The 24,968-nt window shown below is 36.7% G+C and overlaps 1 protein-coding gene across 1 annotated transcript; it reads right to left on the bottom strand.

Annotated features, from left to right (window-relative positions):
• Positions 1–258: 258 nt before the first annotated feature.
• Positions 259–24,968, bottom strand: slc12a4 (solute carrier family 12 member 4). Its single transcript, XM_081359299.1, has 24 exons — positions 24,701–24,968; positions 17,610–17,707; positions 17,295–17,426; positions 17,052–17,198; positions 15,373–15,427; positions 15,149–15,279; positions 14,764–15,005; positions 14,437–14,651; positions 14,077–14,241; positions 13,154–13,252; positions 12,955–13,012; positions 12,691–12,865; positions 12,189–12,307; positions 10,826–10,924; positions 10,442–10,561; positions 10,224–10,328; positions 9,813–9,981; positions 9,221–9,416; positions 8,952–9,121; positions 7,425–7,556; positions 7,222–7,329; positions 5,192–5,379; positions 4,715–4,848; positions 259–1,530 (listed from the first exon to the last, which is right to left on the bottom strand). Exons 1-24 carry the CDS (start codon positions 24,837–24,839, stop codon positions 1,439–1,441), a joined length of 3,288 nt encoding a protein of 1,095 aa, XP_081215425.1. The 5' UTR covers positions 24,840–24,968; the 3' UTR covers positions 259–1,438.

Below are 24,968 nucleotides of genomic sequence, written 5' to 3'. Positions count from 1 at the left end.
TTTTGGAAGCACCAGAGAGCCCATAGTGTATGCTTATATTTATCTGCATATGATAAATAATACTTAATATATGATGATAATACTATATTAAATGTAAATAATACAATTATTAAATGAGGAAAAAAATACTCATCACCTTTACGATGCAATACCACCTGTTTTTAGCTACCTTCTTTTAGTTAAACCATGAGGTTTGCAGTCAAAGGTTGTCTTTTTTTCCCAGGCAAAAATAAGATTATACAATACAAATATCATATTCTGCAATTCATTGTGCACTTTATTGTAACTTTCATATTTTTATAGTTTTTAAAATATATTTATCTTAATACTATACATAAGTCAACTGCATGTTTCACTGAAGTGTTTAATCTTTCTCTTCAACATGGAACACTATACAGATGTAACACTATACAACCAGTAAAAGATCATTGCCTTTATATTTCAGATATAAATGTTGTTAGTCAAGTCTTTCATATTTTCTATTTGTATAACAAATGTATATTGTCTGTACAGTTATCATGCCCTAAAAAAAGAATAAAGACTTTGTATCAGTATCCAAAATGTCTCCTCCTCAATTACTAAAATTCATTACATTGAAAATAACAAAACTGTTCATTTACATTCTCTTAAAAATCAGTGATAAAATGCAGTTATAAATTACAAAATCTACAGTGCTATTCATATCCAATATTTATCCCATTCCAGCTCCTTTGGTTATTTTCTAAAGCTAATACATCCAATACAATGGGGAGTTTCTACAAATAAATAATAAAGACAAAATAAATAAAAAATAGAAGCACTCAAATGGAAATTTAAGTTCAGCACTTGCTATATTTTAAGTTCAGCAATAGAATGGCAGTCTTGAATGTACTAGGAAGCACTAGATCTGTTACATGGCCAGTGAAAGTCATGATAATAATTGTGTGTATTTCGTCCTATTAAAAAAATGTTATGCATGTAATTTTATATATTAAAAGGATATGTAAAGTTTTATTTTTATTTTTAAATTAGTCACTGTTAACGGTTGTGAAATATTTTTCTTGGTTCTTGCCCAAACCACAATTTTCTCTAATTGATTGTTAGCATTCTTGAAAGTGCATGTTGCTACACCAGAGATATGTAGTGTAGTGGTGGAAAAAGCTCAAATGTTTTAAAGGGATTGTCTATTTAATGTTTTATGCCTACATTACAATGTGATTCCAAAAGTTATGTCATGATTGTGGAATGAGTTCAGTTGAAAAGGTACACATCTAAAAACCGTTCTAACATGCTATTGAAATATTTTAAGTGAAATGAATGTATTGAATAGTTCCATTCAGTTTATCATTGATTATACATTTAGGCTGGCATAAGATGTTCAGTATGCATATAACACTTTTTTGACTTGCACTAAATATAGTTTACAGTAACAGTGGTCTATGAATTGATCTTTGGCCTTTCACGAATAGATGGTGATGACCTCACGACCTCCACCTCTCACAAGCAACACTCTTTCTAGACCCTCAGTCAACACCTCAAGAAATTCCATATCTGAAACCTATGAGTTAAAGAACCAGACTGAGAAATATTGATAAATGAATACAATAGATAATAGGGCAGTTTTGCCCAAATTAGCAATTCTTTTATGGCCGGAATATCTATATTCTGCTAAAACTAAGCACACAAGCAATAGAAAGCTTTACAGGTTTTTTTTTAACCATCACTAGGACACATTTCTCAATATGTAGGTCACTTTTTCATAACTCTTCACACAGTTGTGTTTGTGGGCTAAACTCTGGATCATTTATCATTGCTTTGGCACACGTTTAACATACACAGGATAAGAAGTTGCTATCCTTTGTGCTAGCATGTACCTGATATCTGCTGTTGGTGGTTGAAGCAGCTCCACAGAGACCAGTTAGTGAGGAAAGGATGACAGAGGAGTTCTCCTATTTTCTTTGATAAGCCCACAACACCTTCAGAGGGCTCAATGGCGAGTTCTGGCATCTCAGAATCACCCCCCTCTGTCTCCTTCCTTGCCACTAAATTATTTTGGGGCCCAGCTAGGATCTTGCTTTTTCATCCATAGCCATTGGCTACTTCTTTCTGCTACCTCTGACAAGGCTTTGATGACAAGGCGTAAACTCCGTCCTCTAATCCCCATGTCCCTAAGGAGTCTTGTAGTTGCCGCCACAAAGCCTCTGCATCCCACTTTCACAGGGTACACTTTGGTGCTCCAGCTGCCATGCTGTGCCTGAGCTGCTAGCTCTGCATAGCGCAAATGTTTATGTTCAAATGACTCCTCCACCCCTCCCAGGGCAAAGTAAGTTCGACAATGTAAAGTTTACATTGTAAACCTTCTTGGGTGACAAGGACCAAAGTACCATTTTAGGTCTTAAGGTGGTATCAGCAATCTCTAAAGGTCAGCAGTCTCAGTCACTTGCTGAGTAGAGCTGGCTTTGTTCTGATGGTGGGGAGACACTTTTGGTTGCCTTGACCCCCTCTCAGACAAAAGCAATTTCCTGTGCAGGTTTTATTATATGTGGTGGAAGGGAATTTGCAGCAGTTCGTTTAGTTTCCAGGATGGAGGCGAGCCTCTTAAGGACTTGGTTGTGCTGACTATATATCGCCTTATACAGACTATAAGTATATGTTTGAGGGAAGCTGGCAAGGAACAAAGGGCAAACTCTGGATCGTCACCCAGCCACTGATGAAGATTGACGGGTGTTGGAAGGACGTCATATGTAGCTCTGATTGTAAAACTCAACCGACTTGCTTCCATTACCCACAGATCCTTCCAAGTAAACTTCCTCTTCCCGACACTTTCCCACTCCCTCCACTGCCCCTGCTTGCCAAGAGAGACTGACTTGGCCCATCGTACAGCCTCTTCCTGATGGCGTACTTCTTCCACCACCATTTTCCTTCGCCCCAAGGCTGTGGACTTACTCCAGCTGGTTAAGCTGTTACAAGCCCAAAGCTTCCCCTTCCTTATCGGACATGTCCCACAATGTCTGCATGTCTTAAGGACGCCATTGCCCCTTCTATTGCTTTCGCTGGACCACACTTGTGCCCAGATCTCAAGGTTGGTGCGTTGCTGCTTACCACCCCATCTCTGGATTCCTTCAACATCATTTGTAATCTTACTTTCACACACTTGAATTCCTCTTTTAGACTGGTAAAGAGCAGTTTGAGGACCCCATCCCCATTCAGACCAATGATGGTGAGACACTGTTGGACTCCAATCCACTTCTTAATATAACGTGTAACCCTTCTTTCCATCTTCTCCACGGCTGAGCTTGGAACCTCATAGATTGAAAGGGGCCATAGCATTCGGGGTAGCAGCCCAAACTGTAAACACCAGCTCTTTCGTTTTCCAGGCAATTGAGTATTATAAATTGCTTGTAAACCACTGCTGATCTCCTTCTGCAGTTGTTAAACCTCGACTTTGTCCTCCAGGCTTGTGTCATGCTACCTTCCAAGACTTTTAACTGGTTGCTAAGAAACTGTTGGGTAACCCCTGATGAAGAACCTAAGGTCCGTAAGCACCCCCTTGACAATAGAGATGCTACATGATTTGTATGGTTTTATCCTCATACAAGCCCACTTGATGGTCTCTTGCAATTTTCCAAGTAATCTCCTAGTACATGGAACAGTGGTAGTCAAGAGTTGAGATGACACATTCAGCAGAGAGATTGGTATGAACTGACTGATGTTTACAGCATCATTTCCCTTTGGTATTAGGACCCCACCTGCCCTGTGCCATGCTTTGGGTACTATTCTCTTCTGCCATGCTGTTCTCATGAGTCTTCATAAAAGCCTTAAGACATCTGCTGCTCTACCTAAGAAAAACCACAAAGTGCTTTCTGGAAGTACTAAAAATGGAGCGTCTAAAGCATCTTCCACATCATCCTGCTCTCAATCAACGACCGTGTGTGTGTGTGTGTGTGTGTGTGTGTGTGTGTGTGTGTTTTCCACATTCCCAGAAAGAGGTACTATTATGGCAATAAAAAACATTCCTTTCTCCAATTGCTCCATTACTGAAAGACTTGCTAATGGTCTCTCATTTCTATGGTTCCAGCAAGGAGACGTTAGATTACCGCTGGCCAAAGTATTGGCAGAGAAGAGAGTTGGTCACAATGGCGACAATGTCCACATTCTACCACTATGTCCACACTATCAGCCCCGTTCCGGCATGGTCAGAATCTTTTAAAAGATTGGCCTGGTAGACCTGCAGCACCACCATGGTATCACAGTGAGCATAGCCCCTCCACTTCTAAACACATGACACACAAATCATGTGTATCATCTGGTGTGATAAACCACACACAGCGTTACACATCTCATAAATCTACCAGTTATGGTTTATTTTATTCTGACAACTGACATATTCACAAGCACACACAAACTGCAACCTGAAGTCAAAGAAACTGATGTTTTCTCTAGTCTTGAGAATGCATAATTGCATTTCCTTTTGTAGCTGATCTGTGACGTCATCTGACTGCATTAACCAATTAAAATTGGCATATATTCACAAGCGCTTCAGACACCGGATCATTCAAAGTGTTCCCATAATTTCAACTCAAAGAAGCAGCATTGAGTTGCACTTTGAAAGATAACTTTGTGTGTTTAAAAAAAGTGACCCAAGTATTAAGAAATGTGTCCAAGCTATTATAAAAAACATAACAAAAAAATTTTAAAATAGTACTTAGAGCATATAATTCTCTGTGAAGGATACAGTTTTCATCTCCCTCTGTGTTGCGTGGAGGTCCTGGCATGTTCAGCAGCACGAGTCTAGCATCATGGGATTTATTAACAATAACCTCATTCAGCTTCACAGCTGTGTGCATCCGCCGAACATTTGATTGGTCACTGTAACAGACAGACAGACAGACAGACAGAGTTTTGATTTAAACTAAGGTAGATCAATATATTTAGCAAATGTGTAAAATTAAATAGAAGTACTATGGCTCTAATTTGCTTTTGGGGAAAATAGGCAGTGCTACATTGAAAGTAAGCATGCATGCACACCTGCATAGTTTATGTATGTAAAAAAGGAAGAACAAAAAGGAACACGTTTCAGTGATCCTCTTTATGCTTACTAATAAAAAACAAATAGGTCTACAGTTCAAAGATACAAAGTAAAATTTATAAACTTGATTTCAGATACTGTGCAGTGGTGCATTCCAGTTCTTGCTCCTGCTTGCCTACTCACGGTTTAATGCTGATTAGTTCTCTGAAGTTTTCTGGTGCATTGCTTCGGTTTCGTCTTTCTGCTTCTATTTTTTCACTAGTCCAGGTCATCTGGTTTTTCTCTGGTAATACTTCAATGGTTTCCTCTTCTTCGTCTGAGTATAAACTGCCCATTCTGATCAGCGAGTGTCTATCTTTCACTAGTTGGGCCTACATTGAGGAGTAATGAGACCGCATTTTAAAGAGCTGCTACTGCATATATTTGGCTTTTACAGTAAACAAGACATTAAATGTTTCAGTATTAGTATGGGTCACCAAGTATGACCTGCCCTATTTTGTGACATGAAATGCTGCATTTCATGAAATTTGGTTACACTTCAATGCAATATATACACAAAAACAAAAGCCAATTGTTGTTATTTTTTCAGCCGAAATGTAGTCATCACATTTGGTGAACAAAATTCTAAATTACAAAATTGATTTCCATGGACATAATTGAGAATGCACTTTGAATTTTGTGGATAACAGAAAACAAAATACACCCAACATGTCACAAAATGCCTTTTGTCCACAAAATTAGTAATTGTATACTGTATTAAATATGCATTGTGTCCACAAAACAATATGGAAAAAACGTTAGGACAGAGGCATGTTTACCACTGTGTCACATCACCTTTCCTTTTAATTACACTTTTTAGATGTTTTTTGAATTGAGGATACTAATGGTTGAAGTTTTGCTAGAGGAATTTTTGCCCAATCTTGCCTGATAAAAGACAGCTGATAAACAGTCTGTGGTCATTGTTGTCTGATTCTCCTTTTTGTGATGGGCCACACATTTTCAATAAGAGACAGATCTGGACTGCTGGCAGTCAAGCACATCCCTACTACGGTGTAGTGTGTCTAGAAACCACTCTGTTTTAGCATGTGCAGATTCTGCAGAATGAGGCCTGGCATTGTCTCTGTACAATCCTAATATATGCCTCCACGTCAGTGGTACCTTCACACACATGCAAGTCACCTGTTTGTACTGATGCACACCCATGCCATGGCAGATGTTTGCTTTTTGTTCCTGTCGCTGATAAAGGTCTCTAAGGTTCCTTTAGTCTTTGGGACTGAGAACTCGATGTCTGTTTTTCTCAAAAACAAGCTGAAATGTGGACTCATCTGACCACAATACCATCTGTCATCTGAGATGAGTTTGGGCCCAGAGAACTCAGCGCCATATCTGCATAGAACAGATGTATAGCTTTCTCCTCGCATAATAGAGAAATAGAGATTCAAGTAGCATTCCTTGATGCAGCAGCAGACTGTGTTAAGTGAAATCCGTTTTCCAAAGAACTCCTGAGCCCATGTGGCTGTATTTAATACAGTAGCATGACAGTTTCTCATGCAATGCCATCTTAGGGCTCAAAGGTCATACTCATTCAAAAGAGGTATCCTGCCTTGCCCTACACAGAATGAGATTTCTCTGGATTCCCTGAATCTTTTCACAATACTATGTATGGTAGAAGGTGAAAGACCTAAATTCATTGAAACCTTGCATTTAGAAATGTGATCTTTGAATTGTTTGTCAATTCTTTCATGATATTTGGCACAAAGTGATGAGCCATGACCCATCTTTGCTGGCAAAGACTGAGAAGCTCTTTTACACCCAAACATGATACCCTCACCTATTACCAATTCACCTTCTTATTGTGGATGGTTTCAAAAGAGTTTAACTTGGAAATTCTAGAAGCTTTTTTTGTTCACAATTATTATTATATTTTTTTGGAGTGTGTTGCAGCCATCAAAATTTGTTTATATTTACAAAATACACTTAAGCTGGTCAGTGAAAACTTTGAAAATCTTTTCTTTGTATACTCTTTTCAGATAAATAAAGGTTAAAGAGAAATACATATTCTTGATTTTATTGCATTTTACAAAATTTTCTGGATTTGGGATCATATTGTTTGTCAATTCATAATATACTTTAATGACTTCTGTATTATTCTTCTGTTGGTAAAAGACAATGTTAGTGCAGAGCAGACATAATGAATGTGAGGGTTGCAGTACCTCTCTGTCTCTCTCTGCACAGGAGAGCCTCATTTGTTTTAGCATCTGTGACCTCTGTTCCATCATCAGTGTCCGTTCATATGTATATGCTGAGATGTCGCTGTCGTGCTGCAAATAAGAACATTTGACAGCATGAAATTATAATTGCATAAATGTTTTTGATGTGTGGGATATATTAATAGGGAAGAAAGTGTTATGTATACCATCTCAACCACTTCCACCTCTGCTTCTAATCTCAGCTGGTACAGGAAGGTTGCCAGGTCCTTCTTCATCTGAATACTGTTATCGTCCATTTGAGCCACAGTGAAGATTCGCATCTTACATTTACGCCAGACCTGAAGTACAAGAAGAAAATCAAATATATATAAACACAGCAAAACCACAAAGTACTTGTAAACACTCCCACAATAATTGTCCAACAATAATACAATGAGGGGGTAACTGCATAATTGCATAATTACAATTATACAGTTATGCACTTTCAAGAGCTTGAACATGCAAGGTTGAATATGTAAACTTCACATTCCAAAATCTATCTATCATTACAGAAGGCATAATACATTGCAGGTTCATTAGGGGAGTAGAATTAAGGCGAGACACTACAGGTGAATAGGGTAAAATTTTTAAATAATAGATATCACCATGAAACTTCCTCAGTTGATTACTTACACAAGTATAACAAAAAAAAAATGTATTACAAGTTTTAGAAATTTGTATGTTTAATTATGCAAATTAGGCATTATCTCATTAAATATGCACGATTTTGCATATATTTTCGGTAGATAGATCTGAACATATGATAAAGCCAAGTGTAAAATTCTTTTTTCATTTTGTTTACACACAAGATGAAAATAAAAATTTAGAGGGATTTCAGGATATATGCTTTCATTACCTAGCAAATCAAAAATATACTGTCCATAGCCATAACAAATTGATTTCCGCCATATTTTTTTATTAAAATGTCACATAAATCAGGCCAGGAATGATTTATTAACAAATCCCTCTGAAAATATCTTCAGAATACTGCTAAGTGTAGGCTATAACTGGAAAGTTTGGTGTACACATGTGCTACATAGGCTGAGATGTTTGTACTGGAGAATGACAAAAAAACTTCCTGGTAAATTCGGGAGAAACTTACTGCCGCAAGTAAACAAAATGTAATAAAATAAACATCTTAATGTATATTTTCAACGTTTTCTTTATAGCAGCTTGAAAGAACACATATTGAACGAGTAAACTAGCCCAAAATCTCAAAACTGACCACTGCATAAAAAAATTATGTTTTTGCCTGCCGTGTCTCGCCTTAAGTATTTTTGAATATCAAAAATGGTTGGTGGATCCTGTTAAAGAACAAGAAAACCCTAATGAAGGCCTGTTTGGGCTGATTCTGTACACGTTAGTGTTTTTTAAGATGTAGCTCTGTCTTACAATAAAGGCTTTTTACCTTTTTAACTATGTGAGTGCCTGGACGTGGATTTCCTTGTTCTACAACAGGATCCACCTAGCATTTTTGATATTTTGTTCCCCTTCTGGAGCACCCTTTTGTTTGTGAGTATCAGATGCGCCCCTGGTTGGAATATTCTCTTTTTGTATTTTTAATGTTGGTACAGATATAATGCTTAAAACAATCTAACTATTACTCTTATCAACATGTTTTTAAATACAAACTGTGAGCAATTTTATGTTACATTTGAATGTTAATGGCTTATTTTAAATGGCTAATTGTTCACCTTATGTTGTTTGAGAAGGAAAGGCAGGAGCATGAGCATTCCACCATCATGGACAATCCACCAGACGTCAATATATCCATCAGTAAAGCGCTCATGGTTGCTGGGATAGAATGACACATTTTTTGGGACCATCAGAGCCAGGTGGGCTGCTGTAGTACAGCGGACTGTATCTACAGGTGAGAGAATATGAAAGGGGAGTAGATTAAGCCTGTTGTGTTTCAGTGCAGACAATTCTAAGTGCACATCATTTATATAAATCTTGTTCTTACTAATAAAGGTTTTCCAAGCCCGTGGATCTTCACTTTGTCTCCAGCCATATGGCCAACCCATAACAACTGTGTTGTGCTTCATGCCTCCCAGACCGCAGGACTGGATCAAATGTGCGATCCCCTCTCTCACTTTGGAGGCTACCACCACCTGACAGAAGCCCTTCACCCGCTCAATCTCCATCATGTTCTTTATTGCCTGGTGAAGGGTACAAACACAGCACAACCATGGAAACCTACAATAAAATCAATATCCATTGCTTCTACTTTAATACGTAAATAAATGTTGACTCTTGTTATTTGCTGCAAAGTTATTAAGTACATATCGACTACAGTTAATTTATCTGGATGAAGATCATTGTGCAGTAGTGGCCAAAAGTGATGCCTGGAAGGGATAATTGTTTGTAATGACTCTACAAGTTTGATTAAACCATCAAAATATGAGGAAAATATTTTAAATATTAGGGAAGAACAAAATGTCAATTTTCCTAAGCTGGACATCACTTTTGGCCACTATTGTATTTGCATCTGTAATTTAAGAGCACAATGCACAAGGTGATGATAAAAGTGCATGTAAATCTGGAAACTTCCTCACCTGTTCTGACGCTTGTGTTTCCCCATAGCATTCCAGGAAGTTTCCCTGTATCACAGAACCTACAATGGTTAGGCCTTTTCCTGCCTTCAGCTGTGAGGCAAAGGTAAGCATTCTGGGATACTTTACATGTAGATCCTCATCCAACTTCAGCAGAACCAGCAGCTGTGGCCTATTAAAATTTTTTTATTTGAATGTGATTGTAGTGTGTAATTAGTTCAAACTTTGAACTGCAGTGTTACTGTCAGTACAAACACTGTTTGAAGTATGCAGGAGTATATTATTCAAACAATATCTTACTGCTTCTTAAACATAATTTATATATGTGATTTGAAAGTGTTCCCAGGTCATTTCCAATTATGTTTTTTTTTGTGGAAAATATCAGCTGATAATATTTTAAATTAGCTTCACAACCTCCAGTTTTTGGTGTGGGGAGGTCCAGCTTCCAGGCGAAGAAGAGAGTAACGGGCGGCACTAAGAGACAACCCACGGATCCCATCCCCCCATTCCTTCTCTGCTCTAAAAGAGGCAAAAATATACAAGACTCAGATTTGTAAAGTAAAGATGGATAATTGATGATTTCAGTTTAATTTCAGATGTCAGGTTAATGGATGTAATTAGGAATCACTTACCCCTGATACTCAATGTACTTGTAGATCATACCAGCAATGCCCATTGCTACAATGGCATAGTACCAAGAGGAGATAAACATAAGGGCTAAACACATACTCATGCCCAGAAAAGACAGAGCCCTGAAAGAAAGAGATAACAGAGAGCACATTATAAAAAGACCTATTATTTTGCTCTATACTTCAAAAGTGTGACCGGTTTTACTAAAGGTCATTTTTTAAATAATTGCAGGAAGTGAATAACAGATATCAAGGGCTGAGTTCCAGTGAGTTTTGTTTTCACAGTTTGAGCTGAATTTAAATGTCACTACAAAAGAAGTTCTCAAAACATGCACAAATATGATCATCACATAAATGAATGCACACACAATCGAAATGCAAACTTACCAGTGGTAGTATCTAAACCGTGGTCTCCAGTTTGGCGTTCTTAAAAGTGTTTGTACTGCACATGCCAAGTTTACAAAAAGATAACACATCAGGAAAAACCTGTCAAGTGAACAAGCATTTATACATATTAGAATTCGTAACGTTAGAATTAGTAATGCAATACATGTAATGGCAATCCAGGTAAAAAAAACCATTATGGTATGAAATGAAACGGGGAAAAAAAAGGTTTTATTTCTGAGAAGAACATGTAGCACAGGGATAGACAACTCCGGTCCTGGAGGGCCACTGTCCTGCAGAGTTTAGCTTCAGCCCTAATAAAAACTCACCTACCTGTTTCTATATAGCAGGGGTGTCCAAACTCAGTCCTGGAGGGCCACTGTCCTGCAGAGTTTAGCTCTAGCCTGCCTCAACACACCTACCTAGAAGTTTCTAGAATGCCTAGTAAGACCTTGATTATCTGGTTCAGGTGTGTTTAATTGGGGTTGGAGCTAAACTCTGCAGGACAGTGGCCCTCCAGGAGCAGGATTGGACATCCCTGCTATATAGTAATACTGAAAAGACTGATTGCCTGGTTCAGGTGTGTTTAATTAGGTTTGGAGCTAAACTCTGCAGGACAGTGGCCCTCCAGGACCGGAGTTGTCTATCCCTGATGTAGCATCTGTGCTGAGTCCATACGTTACTTTAAAAGACACTTAATATTCATTAAAATGATCGATTTTACTGCACTGACACTATTGGATAAGAACAAAACTTTAACTAAATTGAGCTGGATGATGACACAACTCACCTGATTCAACTTTGTTTTAAATTTACATATTTGCAACATCAACACCGTTATTGAATTGAATAAACACAACTGACTCGAGCTGAATAACTACACAATTGACTTTCATAGAACTGCTTATAGCTGAATTAAACTCATTTCATTATTAATGAACTTTACACAGCTATTGAACTGAACTGACACAAGCAGAATAATTACACTATTGTCTTCTGTAGAGCACTGTTACAGCATAATATTGCATCAGTAATCGTTAGTTTTCTGTTTATTACTGTGAAGTTGCTTTGAAACAATCTGTATTATATAAAGTGCTATATAAATAAAAAGGTGACAACTTGATAAGAATCATCTATAAATTGATATCTAGCCATTTTACCAATAAGATCTATTTGCAGAATTCAATTCAATATACATTTCAAAATATGCTTTAGATGTATCAAAAAAGACAACAATAATAAATAAATAAATAAAAACCCATTAAAATTTGATGTTCAATATAAAAAGGACATCTTAAACCGTAGTTTAATTCATTTATTTTGTGTGAATTGAATCTGTATGTGGATATTTGTGGTGTTTCCTCACATGGAGAGAATAGGAGCGACCATATCCAGTGATGCAATGAGGATGCCGAGCTCTGCTATGAGTCCCGTCAGCAGCAGAGCCCACGTGGGCTCTCCGTTAGCTTTTCCGTGTCCAAAGACCTGTGGATGTGCAAACACATGAACACACAGGGATGGAAAGTAACAGTCAGCTGTTAGCATCACATATTTACATTTTAGGAACAACATTTTACATATGACATGCAAATGTTTGCTTTTATGGCATTTGTGGTTTGGCACAAAAAAGGAAGTAACTATAATCCAGAAACTCACAATACGCACATTTACATTTCACTGGAATTCATGTCAACTTTATCAGTCTTGTTATAAGTTTTAAGACACAGTATATCTACAATATGTTTTGAACCTCATAAAAAATGCTGCTATTTTATTCGGTGTACTTGTTATTGTTATGAATAACATCAACATGATGAAAAAGTGTATTATTTAGATATTTTGTGATCATAAATCAGAAGATCTCTCACTCTAAGGAAAGGGATGATGTTATCTTTAGCAATGGCTTGCAGGAGGCGAGGAGCTCCGGTCAGGGACTGAAGTCCTGCACCCACTGTGGAGAAGAATGAGCCAATCACAATGACCCAAGGAGAGGGCCAAGACAGTGTGCCAACCACCAAGTTTTTTCTGACTGCATCTCCAAATCTAAAAGACATATGCAAGAATGCATAAGACACAACATGCTTGTTTCCATCTAAAAGTTTGTATTTGTACCCTCTAGATAGATAACTTACTTATCTCTCAGCACCGCACCTTCAATACAGGCCCCAAACAGAACCACAGAGCTGAAATCTGTCAAATAAGTCATGGAATTCTACGTAACTTTAAATACAAAATAGGACTGCTCACACTTTGTAGCATAAAGTTGATAAGAGTATTAGTTAGATGGGTTATTTTAAACATAATATCAGTACCAACAGCAATAAAGGATACAGACAAGAGAGGTAGTTGTAATGGCCAGAATCGTCCCTATTGGTATAGACTTCTGTGCGTCTCTTAGATCTCCAGATCTGTTCGATCCTGCCATAATGCCTGTCGCAGTGACAGAGAGGGACAAAAATAGCGAAATTAAAGTCATTTTCCATCAAGTCATAATACTTAGATACTTAAAGGATAGTGCAGTCAGGTGACTATATATTATCCAGCGTATTACACAGGTTGCCAAATAAATAAATTAGTGGACATTAAATAATGATTGGACTTAGTTTCGGCTAAGCTATTAAAACTTTCACTTAGAAAAAATAGTCCATTATAACATGTAACAGAGGGGATTGACAGGTTACAGCATTGTCACTGACACTATGAAATAGCTGTTTACATCAACTGCACCTTTACAGATTGGAAAAATGTTGCGGCTTGCAGTCCAGCTAGAAAGGCCGTGACTGTCTTAAAACTTATAACTATGTTTTCTTTAATTGCCAATTTAAAAATGTAAAAAAATTACATTTTCAAATGAAAATAGCATCATAATTGTTAATCGCACATTTTTAGGGGGGCTGGGTGGAAATTTAGGGGGGTAAAGCCTTTCTAAAATGGGTCTAGTGACGTCCCTGATATGGGTGCCAACCAAAACAAGACGAATACGCAATTGTATTCTGGAAATAAGCCCAAAAAAGGAAACACAACCCGCCACTGACCAAATCTATAAACAAGTTATACTATATCTGGATTGACAACTCTGCCTCTTTCCCATAGTGGCCCTCACATTCAGAATTTAAAATTATTTTACATGTAGCAAACACTAATAATATTACACAGCTTGATCCCTCGATTGACCAATCAGAATTAAGTATTTGAGGGTGTAATAAATAATAAATACATATGTTTCTTAACCAAAGAGGACATATAAGTTTTACCTGTGGCAGAAGGAAAAAAGATTCCCACCAAGAGGGTGAAGGAAGTGGCAATGTCAGCCGACACATAGAAGCCAAAGGTCTCCATGGAGCCATGGACGTCGACAGAGGACAGACTTGCCTTTTCGAGAATCTGCCCTTTCTCCATGTAATCCCCCCACATGTTTTCTGCACATACATGCATAAAAATAAAATAAATAATACATATACAAAGCCACATATACAGTAATACATGTCAAAGAGCAAGTGCCTGGAAAAGAAGAGCCTTTTTTCATGATCTGTTATAATTTTCAAATCTGTGTTTTCTTTTTTTTTTTTTTTTACCAGGGTGACATGCTGTGGACCAGACAAGTGTGTCCTTACCTTTAATGATCCCACTGGCCAGCCCAGGAATGCCTGGAATCTCTGTAACATTATTCTGAAAGAAGTACTCATCACAATGAGCACTGCTTGAATTCTCAGAGCTGCAGAAGTTCTTCCAAAGCTTGCTGGTAACTGTCTCATTACCGACAACTACTGTTTTTCCACAAACATCAAACAAATCACGAACCAATGTCCGGTTTCCTAACATACAGATCCTACACATGGTAAAAAAAAAAAAAAATTAGGAATCAATTAATTGATCTAATTACATTTTCATTTAAATATTACATTTTGTGTTTTGTTTTGTCTAGCAACATAAAGACTTACGGAAACTCAGGAGGGTGGAAGATGGATTTGACAGCTCCAGCGTAGATAGAAACAATGGAGATTATGACACAGGCCAGGAACAGGGAGGCAAATTTGTTGACATACTTGACCCCCACAAAGACAACAACAGCCATAAGGCTCAAACATATTGTGCCATACACTCGCATGTTATTCAGCATTGCACCACTCCCTGCATGAATATCTGCGGGATGGAATATGGCAGCCTGGGGAATCAGATATTTCTGTAGACAAAAAGAGTTGATGAATGATTATTTTCAGAGCTGGATAATTTTAGGTTTTGGATCTGTGTGTGTGTGTGTGTGTGTGTGTGTGTGTGTGTGTGTGTGTGTGTGTGTGTGTGTTGTCATAATATAAGGAAACTGACCAGAAATATTTCAATTGCTCCCAGTATGTACATGGCAGCAGCGAAGGTTGTGCCTAAATAAAAACAGAGACCAACTGCACCACCGAACTCAGGGCCCAGAGACCGAGATATCATGAAATAGGCCCCACCAGCTGCCAATTAAAAATAAATAGATAAATACATTTGTGTGTGTTTGTACTGTGAAATATTATATAATACAAAGGAGTATAAACACTTTAAATTACCTGGAACTACACCATTGGTGGCTATGGCACTCATCGAGATTGCTGTTAACATTGTCTGGTGAAAATAAGATGAAATCATACATTTAAGCATATAGGCTAACCCTAAAGGGCTATCTTCTGCTTTCTGTATATCAAACTCACTGTGCAATGATTGCAGAGTTACAGAGCTCACATACTATACTGCCTGTCTGACTCATCAATAACAGCTGCATTTGAGGAATAGATATTTTTCTGCAGTAAAAGTAGCAACTTAATCTAATAATGTAATCCGGTTGATTCAGGAAACCTCAAATTAATTTGAACTCAAATGAATCTAGCTAACAGGGAACGTTCTCAGAACTTAGGATAACATTCTCTTATTCTCATATCTAATTATTTTATCTAAGTTATGAACACATTTTCTTCCAGTTACATTAACAAAAGTTCTTTTAAAGTTAACTGGTATTTAATAATGTTCTCAAAAACTTTTTTGAAACATATTAGTTGGATCTTTATATGTTTTTTTAATGAAAATGTTATACTTAAAACTTTTGAATGTTTTCTAAACATTCCGATACGTTCCCATAGTGTTTGCACAATGATCAAATGGAATGTTCCCTTAATGTCTGCATAACCAAGAAAAAACATTTAAAAAAACTGGACGTTTTAAACGTTCAGAGAACATTCAAAAATAATGTTTTTATAACTTAATGAGAACGTTCTCTCATTTTTAGAACCTTCTTAGAACATATTTTTGTTAGCTGAGTAACATCTGATATACATTTTGTTCCAGGTGTCAAAATGTAGCATTTAACGTACTATTCTGAAACTTGAATGCTTTAAAATGCTACTTATCAGACACGCTGTCATAGAAAAGCATACAGATAAAGGACTGCACTCAACTGATGTGACCTGTGAGTTACCAAAGTATTCAGTCATGCACAACCAGACTCGTCTATGCGAAATCTTACATGTGAATTTATTCAAATATAATTTTTTTATGAATGTTCTGTTTGTTCAATATATCTTTTGATATCATATACTTAATTTATCCTATTCAGACATAGTTAACCTTTGTTCTGAGGATGTAAGCCAACATGTCTAAATTTTGTTTTCACATCTTCAAAAGTTGAGACATAGTATCTTATATCTTTCTTATCTCCGTCTGGTATCCTGTCTCAAATCAAATGTGTTCGCATAAACTCATTATCTTACTTGGAATCTAAGTACAAAAAGTAATATTATAAGGTCTTTAGACATGAATAAAGTGTTAAAACCACTCTTACAGGATGTAGAACCAAGCAGTCAAAGCTAAAAGTGGTACATTTTACCATTTCTTTATCTTATCTGAATATATTTGATAGTGTTTGCGAAGTTGTCTTTCTTAGAAATCAAGGTACGAAGAGAAATACCAAGAATTATATTAAGTTATTTCCCTAGTCCCTTCCTGTTATGTAAGCACAGCATATCATTTTTTTTTAGTTTCAGAAGACATATTATTTGACATACTGATATACTTTTATATTATTTACTGTCTGTGTCTTGTTTTGCACAATTGTCCATTGCCAGTGACGCACTGCTTAAATGCAATGCAAGCTGCTTTTTTACAGGAAAGATACACAGGCAAAAGATGTTGCAGAAAAGCCATGATAAACACAGCCTGATAGTGTACTTATGAGGGTGTGTCTGCAGTAACTCACGCATGAACAACACATGAGAACGATGAGAAAGGACTGGACGACACCTGCTGTTCCCACAATCCAGGTGAGACGCAGAAAAAGAATCACACCAAATATGTTCTGCAGACATGGCAGGTACACTCCCATCAGCGTGCCCATATTCGGAGACTACAGAGAAAAAAGCAGGAAAGAGAAAAGTCTCTGAGAATTTTTTATTTTTTATTTTGGTTAGAGTGAAAATATCATTTTCACTTTTTAAATAACCTTGGGCACTTGTCTTCTGGATGCATCAGCACTTTCTGCCTCTTCATGTTCTTTGGCTCCCTGAGTAACATTTGTGTAATTGACCAGCCGGCTGAGGAGAGACGAGACCTTTGGCCGGATGTCCAGCTCTTCCTAAGGAAACATACCCCTCAGTACCACATATACTAAGATGTATAGCAGAATTCTACACAAAGCATTTGTCCACTATTCATGTGTTGTTATTGATATTAATGTTAAAGTTATTGAGATTTTAGATTTTACATTTAGTGGGAACCAAGTACTGCAAAGAGAAGGAAAGGAAAATGAAAAATGAACCTCAAAAAGAGCCAGGTTTCTGTCGTAGTAGTCATTCCTCTTAGATGCTGAATCTGAACTGCTGAGAAAGGGACTGTCTTCTTTATGATTGCCATGACCTGGAGGGGGAGGACATTTACAATGTATTTACTGGATTTAACAGACATACAATCCTTGATATGAAGTTTGAGTTATTGAAAATAATCTTCTTTGTGTATATGTGAATGGTGTCCATTCTTTTTTTCCCCTCCATCCTTAATTTGCTTTACTGTGTTTATTATCCTTTTCCATTGTATCATCACACATATGATATAATATTTTTTAAATGTAACACTTTTTCACTTTTTTATATCCAGACACTTTTAGGGTGGAGTTTATTTTCTCAGAATAACTTTTTTCGCCCACAATTATGTAATTTCCTGTCCCGCCTACTGAGTTACTGTCACTATGTCCCATTCTTTACCCTCTTACATTGTGCCATTGTGTAACAACTGAGTCAAATGAAAATATTGTAATTTTATATTTTTGGAATCATCTTCACATATGTACAAAATTTGTGGAGTGTGTGGAGATCTTGATTTTGTTTAGATTTGTTTAGATACAACCTTCAAAGACATTCAATGAGAAAATGGCATTTTGAATCATACCGTAAAGATACAGAGAAAACCACATAAAAACTCTTCAAAGGCAAAAGCAGTTTAACCTTTTTTTTGCACCAAATCTTTTACACGGCCTTATACATTTCATGATTTCTAACAGTAGTCAAATAATGAAGCTAAATTCATAGTCTTTTTTAACGATTTAGTTTAATAAGAACTGAATGAATCTAAATAAATAATGCCTTGCAGCTCCTCAAGAACTCTTTTCTAAGATTAGCATCAAGCATTAAACACATTTTGTATTTCTGCTTCCCTGAATCTTTCTCCCTCTCAATTTCTTTCATTATGTCCTTTAATCAGGTCACTGAATCAGAACACTTAATCAGTTTGATTGTTTTGTGTCCTCACACTCTCTGCTTTCACAACAAATGTCAATACAAACACAAGCGAGGCACCCAAATACAGTGCCAGCCTTAATACGCTTTCTGTTATAGATATCACTGCTAAATTTGTCAGGTTCATAACAATTAAGCAGTTTGGTCTGTATCGCCCTACGCCCTTTTTTTGTTTGTTTTTTGTTCGCACAACAACCACATTAATTAGCCTGTCCATCTAACTGTTTTAAGTGGTTTGGATAGACATGAGCCTCATTTAAGAGAGGGGAAAGAAGAATTTATATATTTTAACGTGCAATTAATCAGTTCATAAGCTCAGAAAAGATTGTCACCAAATATACTTTCTCAAAAATATCTAAACTCAAGACAAATTATAAGAAAAAATAGTATGGTCTCTGTTTGTTTCCTATAAGTCTCACTCACCTGTGTCCAGGGTTAATGTGCCATTATAGGTAGAGTTTGCATTAGCATTGTTGGGGTGGATCAGCATGTTTGTCTTTGTACAACAAGGCAGGCAGCACTCTGAGCAGTGGTCATAGTCTATATCCAGGTCAATGTGATCTATTAACTGTTACTGAGAGAGCGAGGGGGGATCAGTATTCACACACACACACCGCTCAGATTCAGAGAACATCGACTGATCACAAACTATATGCTACAGTCTTACACACCAGATTCAGTATGCAAGCAGAATCACACACTAAGTGTTTAGGGTCAAGACCACAAAAAAAATATCACTATCTAGGCCTACCTTCCATAAAACTTCTAATCCAGAATGTTAACACATTTTAAACAGTCGTTTAATTAATAAAATGCCTGAAAATTCAGAAACTGAAATGGAACAGCCATTCTGCAGTGGTGAAATCTTATATTGGGAATATGTTCTTTATTATATTGTAACATGTTCTTTATTATATTGTAACATGTTCTTTATTAAATGAGAAAATGAGAATAGTAAAATGCTGCCATCTAGGGTTATATAGGCTACTGTCAACTGTTCTTTCCTTAGTCTGTCTGTATTACAGTAATGATAAAATGTAGACCTATTTTTAAACACTACAAAGATGTTTACAATTTGTATCCTGAGCGTTTTACCGAATTATTTATAAGAAAAGCCCAACAGAAACTTGACAGCCCCACACCCAGAATGTCTCTTGCTGTGTCTGCAGGAGGGGGAAGCAAGAGCTTTATGGTGGCGGGTCTGAACACGTTAACAGGAATATGCCAAAAGCTGTTGTTCAAAGCCAAAGCTATAACCACACAAATGTAGAGTTTAGTGTGAGCTGAAGTCTGAGAGACTTCACATGCTTACTATAACAACATTTATCCAATCTAGAGAACAAGAACTTTGTATAGTTACTTTTTACATGCTACACTCCCAGTTGTTTTCAACAGTCTTTAAACATCACACAAACAAGCTGTTGTTCCACATGTACGTGCAAGACTCGGGCACATTTGGTAACCAGCTGTAGATTTAGTTCAAACATCTGCAAATTGTTGCTCAGACAATAGCCTACAGGTAGACCAGCTTCAGTGCAAACAGCCTCCAAAGTGGAACATATTGAAGAGACAAAATGCATTTATTTATTTATTTATTTATTTATTTATTTATTTATTTATTTTATGCTGGAAAATGCAAAAGCTGATTAACCTCAGGAAGAAATTAACCAGCTGGTAAGGAGCTTATGTATGAAATTGGCAAAACATCCCATTTATTAAACATTTAAAGCCTTCATTATGAGTCAAAGTCATGCTGTTTAGTCCGATTTAGCCCTGTCTTTGTGTTATGGTGGCATACTTGGTTGCTTGACATGATTGTAATAATAATATCCGGTGTGTGACTACATTATTAACAATGTTAATACATTATTGCGTGCCTCTTAATAATCATATTAATATATTAATAATAATAATAATAATAATAATTAAGTCATGTTAATAAATATTTAACGGTTAACAGATTATGTCAATTACACAGCCAAATTTTTACAATAGTGTTTCTTTTAACCTTAACAAACAATAGGGATGGATTGCCTTTTTTAAGTGTTTTTCCTGAGAAGAGAAGTTTGTTACACAATTAGCCCATCACTGGTAGACTGAATTAGATGAGTACAGTTGAATAAGCCTGTGGAATTGGACCCTGCTGGGAGAGCAGAACATACGAAGGCTTTGATGTGCGTTAATGAGGGAGAAGAAGCTGTACTGTATGAAGCCCCAGTAATTAAAAACATTAGCAAAAGGCAAAAAATATATACTATACTTACTCAAAAGTGCTATGAAAACAACACTGTAAAAAAACAACATATAAGTAAATAATGCCAATAAAACCCTGCAAATAATTAATTGATTATTATCAAATTTTAGCTTTTATATTACAATATACTTTAAGGCCTACACTGAAAAAAGTCCAATTTGTGTTTTACCAGCATGCACTTAGACATGCATAATTAATATTGTTGCATTGTTTTTCCATTTGCCAGTTTTTATTTACATTGCTGAATTTGTTGTTGTGTTTAATAAGATTAGTTGTCAGGATGAATTTGCTCCTCTACCTAAAATTATTATTTAGCTGATTGTTACCCTTGTCATGTTTCATGTTCCAACTATTAAGGTGTGTGTGTGTGGTGATTCAAATGAATCCCTTAGTGTTTTCCCCCTTTTTTGTTGCTTGTGATTGTTAATGTGATGAGAGTTTGTTATGCAATAGTTTCAGAGAAAACTGACACTTTGCTCTTCACAACATGTATATTTCTCTTTGTAAACATGAGATGATTGCATTCAAATATTGCACAATTTAAAACAAAATAAAGGGAACAATTTCTATATAACTCTTTTGTGTACATACAGCTTACAACATCTACAGTTGCTTGATATAAACAGGTATGCTACCGTTTAAAAGGGTTTTTACCGTTTTGGGTTTGGTAAGGTTTTTTTTAAATGTTTTTGACAAAAGTGTCTTGATAAAAAATAAACTAAATACAGAAATATTATTACAATGTAAAATAAATGTTTTCTATTTTATTATATTTTAAAATTTAATTTATTTCTATGACAGCATCAGCCATTACTCCAGTCTTCAGTGTCACATAATCCTTCAGAAATCATAATAATATGCTGATTTGGTCCTTTCTTATTATTATCAATGTTGAAAACATTTGTGCTAATTAATATTGTTGTGGAAACCTGACACCTTTTTTCATGATTCTTTGATGAATAGAAAGTATAAACAAACCAAATTTGTTTTAAATAGAAATATTAACATTGTAAATGTCGTTACTGTCACTTTTGATCAATGTAATGCTTTCTTGCAAAAAAAATTTGAGAGCTTGATATATGCCCCTATTGAGCACAAGCTTTAGATGACCACTCAGTATGCTTCAAAGCAGATCAATGTCTGCTTTTATACCTATTTTTTTTTTTTTTTTAGCTCTGTTCCTGATCTTGATGAAGTCAACAAAACAATTTCATATACTGTATGAGATTAGCAAGAGAATTCAGTTTAAGACATTCTGTGCTGCAGGTACAGCTGTCTCTCAACAAGAAGTAATACAGGCCCTCTTTGTGGAGGAGGATCTATTGTTACCTTGAGAAGTCAGAGACATTCTTTGGGGTTAAGGACTGCCAGGCAGCTCCCACTCGAAAATAACATGATGTTGCTTTTTCTATGTCAAATAACTACTCCTTCAGGTTATAAAGAAGTATTGGTTGTCAGGAGCCAGTTGAGGAACAGTAGAACACACCAGGTCTGTGCTATACCACTCATGAAGTAAAAAAAAAAACTTTGCCAAAGACAACCAGCTAGAATAACATCTCTGTTAGATTATAGTTGTCTCTCTTTAGCTTACGCTATTGCTAATGAACTCCGAAAGCTTGTTGGACACACAAAACAGAACTGTGCACTATTAATGTCATATAGCTTATTTAGGAAAACATACTCTTTATCCGTCTTCTTCCCTCTCTTCATCGCTTTTCCTCTTAGTAACATGGAAGTAAGGCATGACTGGGTGTATGGGTCTGACTGAGAGCTGATGCTTTTCCATTACAGGCCTGTTTCAGCACAATGACCGCAGTGTGTACCGCTTTAAACATTGCTGAGCTGACGCACTAAAAAAACAAAGTTAGCAGTGTGAACACCCTCCTTCTGCTCTGCCCCTCCTAAATTTAAATGACCAACCAGTGTGACTGCCACACAAGACTCTTCTTCATCAATCTATGCTTATGCATTGAAAATCATATTGGTACTCATTTGGTATTTAGAGATCTACAACGTCAATGACCACCCAAATATATTTTCTCATGTCTATGTGGTGATCAAAAGGCTGAAGTGATGCTGAATGTTAAATTACTCCCCAAACTTGCAAAAAGGCATGCAGATACATCAAGTTTTTTTTTTTAATTCAGACCTGCCCTGTGTCACAGTGTCTGGGTTGTGTTCCTTGGGTCACCACTAGATGTCCTCCTTCCCCACGGTGTCTGTCACATTTGAACTACATTCCCCATGATCCTTGTCTCTTCATTGCACTCAGCTGTCCCTTGTCACTCATTATTACACTCAGCCAATTCCCCCTTAGCATTGTCATTTACCTGTGTATTTATACCCTGTCTGTTTTAGTCTGTTTTACGGAGTCCTTGTTGAATGTCACGTCACTTCTGTAGTCTCTTTGCTTGCCTGTTCTTGTTTATGGACTGTTTATTTGGATTTTGACCCCTGCCTGGATGACTACGATTTTGGATTACATTTAAATAAACATACTGCTATTGGATCTTCCTGATTCCCGTGTGTGTTCGTGACACCCTGTCATGGACAAAAACATCTTCTGCTAGGAAATTTGAATCTAAGGAATTGGATTATAATTGTACTTCTGCAAGTTTTCCAGCCTGTTATTTCCATACTCAGAGAAAAAGTGAGCAAGAGAGAATATAAAGAGCCAGTGATAACATTAGATTATCGAAAATGCATGGGAAATATGTGACGTGAAAATCAATTTTTGTATAGTATATTTGCTTTTTTCTATTTTTCTATAAAAAATATAGAGATAAAATGTTCTTTGGGGGTATGTATTTAATTCGGATTGCACACTATTAATTATTTGCTGTCCATTTGATATCATGTATGATATTATTATATTTTTTACTGCTGTTGCAATGATTCATTTATAATAAGCTTTATAATTATTCCTTATGGTGTGCTGTAAGGGAAGAATCTGCATATGCAATTGTGTTTTTTCCCCCTGCAGTGATTCATTCAATGATTCACTTTGTTCATTCATTTCAACATAAAAGTACAGCCTATAGGCAAAAACATGAAAGGACCAGCTTGAGCAATGCTATCATCCCTTCACCTTACTAACAGTGAAATATTAGTATACAGTACATGGGCTAAATATTTGTATGTATGATGGTGTACATATCCCATTTACAAAAGCCTCACTCAACTGTCTATTATATATCCTAAATTTGAGCCCTTTTACCCACACAGAGACCTGGTGGTCTCTCAATATGGCATTACAGCTGCAGTAAACAGATGCTTATGTCTCTTAATCATGGGCTGCACGTCTTACAATTCGTTTCTCTCTTTTAAAATGCGCTAGAGAATGAAATGGAAAATATGGAGGAAATAAATGCCAGTTAAACCCTCTTGAAACAAAGAGGTCTACATCTTTTGTGTCCATGAATACTTGAGGCCTGTCCCATTACTGCAGACCCCCCGGTCCCGCCTCTGCTTTGGCTCTATATTGTTTTCCTTTGTCGCCACAGTGGTGTCTGGCATGTCAAAACTGTGCCAAGAGTCTCAGCTTGAGTTACTTTTATATCCCTCCCCTTAAATCACATATACGTCATTTATAGAGATGCAACTTTTCCAACATGATAAAGGTCCCTCAAAACTTTCCAACAACTGGGATGTAAGTAATCAGTGGGTTCTATGAAGTTAGTGACTAAACAATTGTCATTATAACTAAATAGCTGATGCTTTGAGGATGTCTGTCACGAATACTAGGGTTAAATCTAACTTTTAAACTGAATAAACTTTCAATCTTAGCACCTGATGTAGTTAAACCAAAAGTTTTATGCTTAGAGGGATGTTTTTCACAAAGTGATACATGAAAAGAAAACTTACCATCTGAGCTAACTGTGTCTCCATGTCCAGGGTATCCTCCCTGTCCTGTGTCTCTGTAATCCACCCAGTTTATACCCTCCAGACTGTCATAGTTGGACGGTGAGTTATCCTGCACTGGTACCACAGTGAAATGGGGCATGTTTTTACCCGTTCAGTGTGAGTATCTGTCCCTCTCTTTCTCTTCTTTTGGCAGATATCACGTTCCCGGCCAGCTGAACTCTCCCTGAAATCTCCAACACATTCCTCTAGTCTTCCCTCACTTCCTCTC

Source organism: Scardinius erythrophthalmus (genome assembly GCF_964197995.2).
Source record: "Scardinius erythrophthalmus genome assembly, chromosome: 2".
In the NCBI taxonomy this organism is placed as follows: domain Eukaryota; kingdom Metazoa; phylum Chordata; class Actinopteri; order Cypriniformes; family Leuciscidae; genus Scardinius; species Scardinius erythrophthalmus.
Note: the sequence above shows the minus strand (reverse complement) of the source record. Positions and strands in the feature narration are given on the sequence as shown.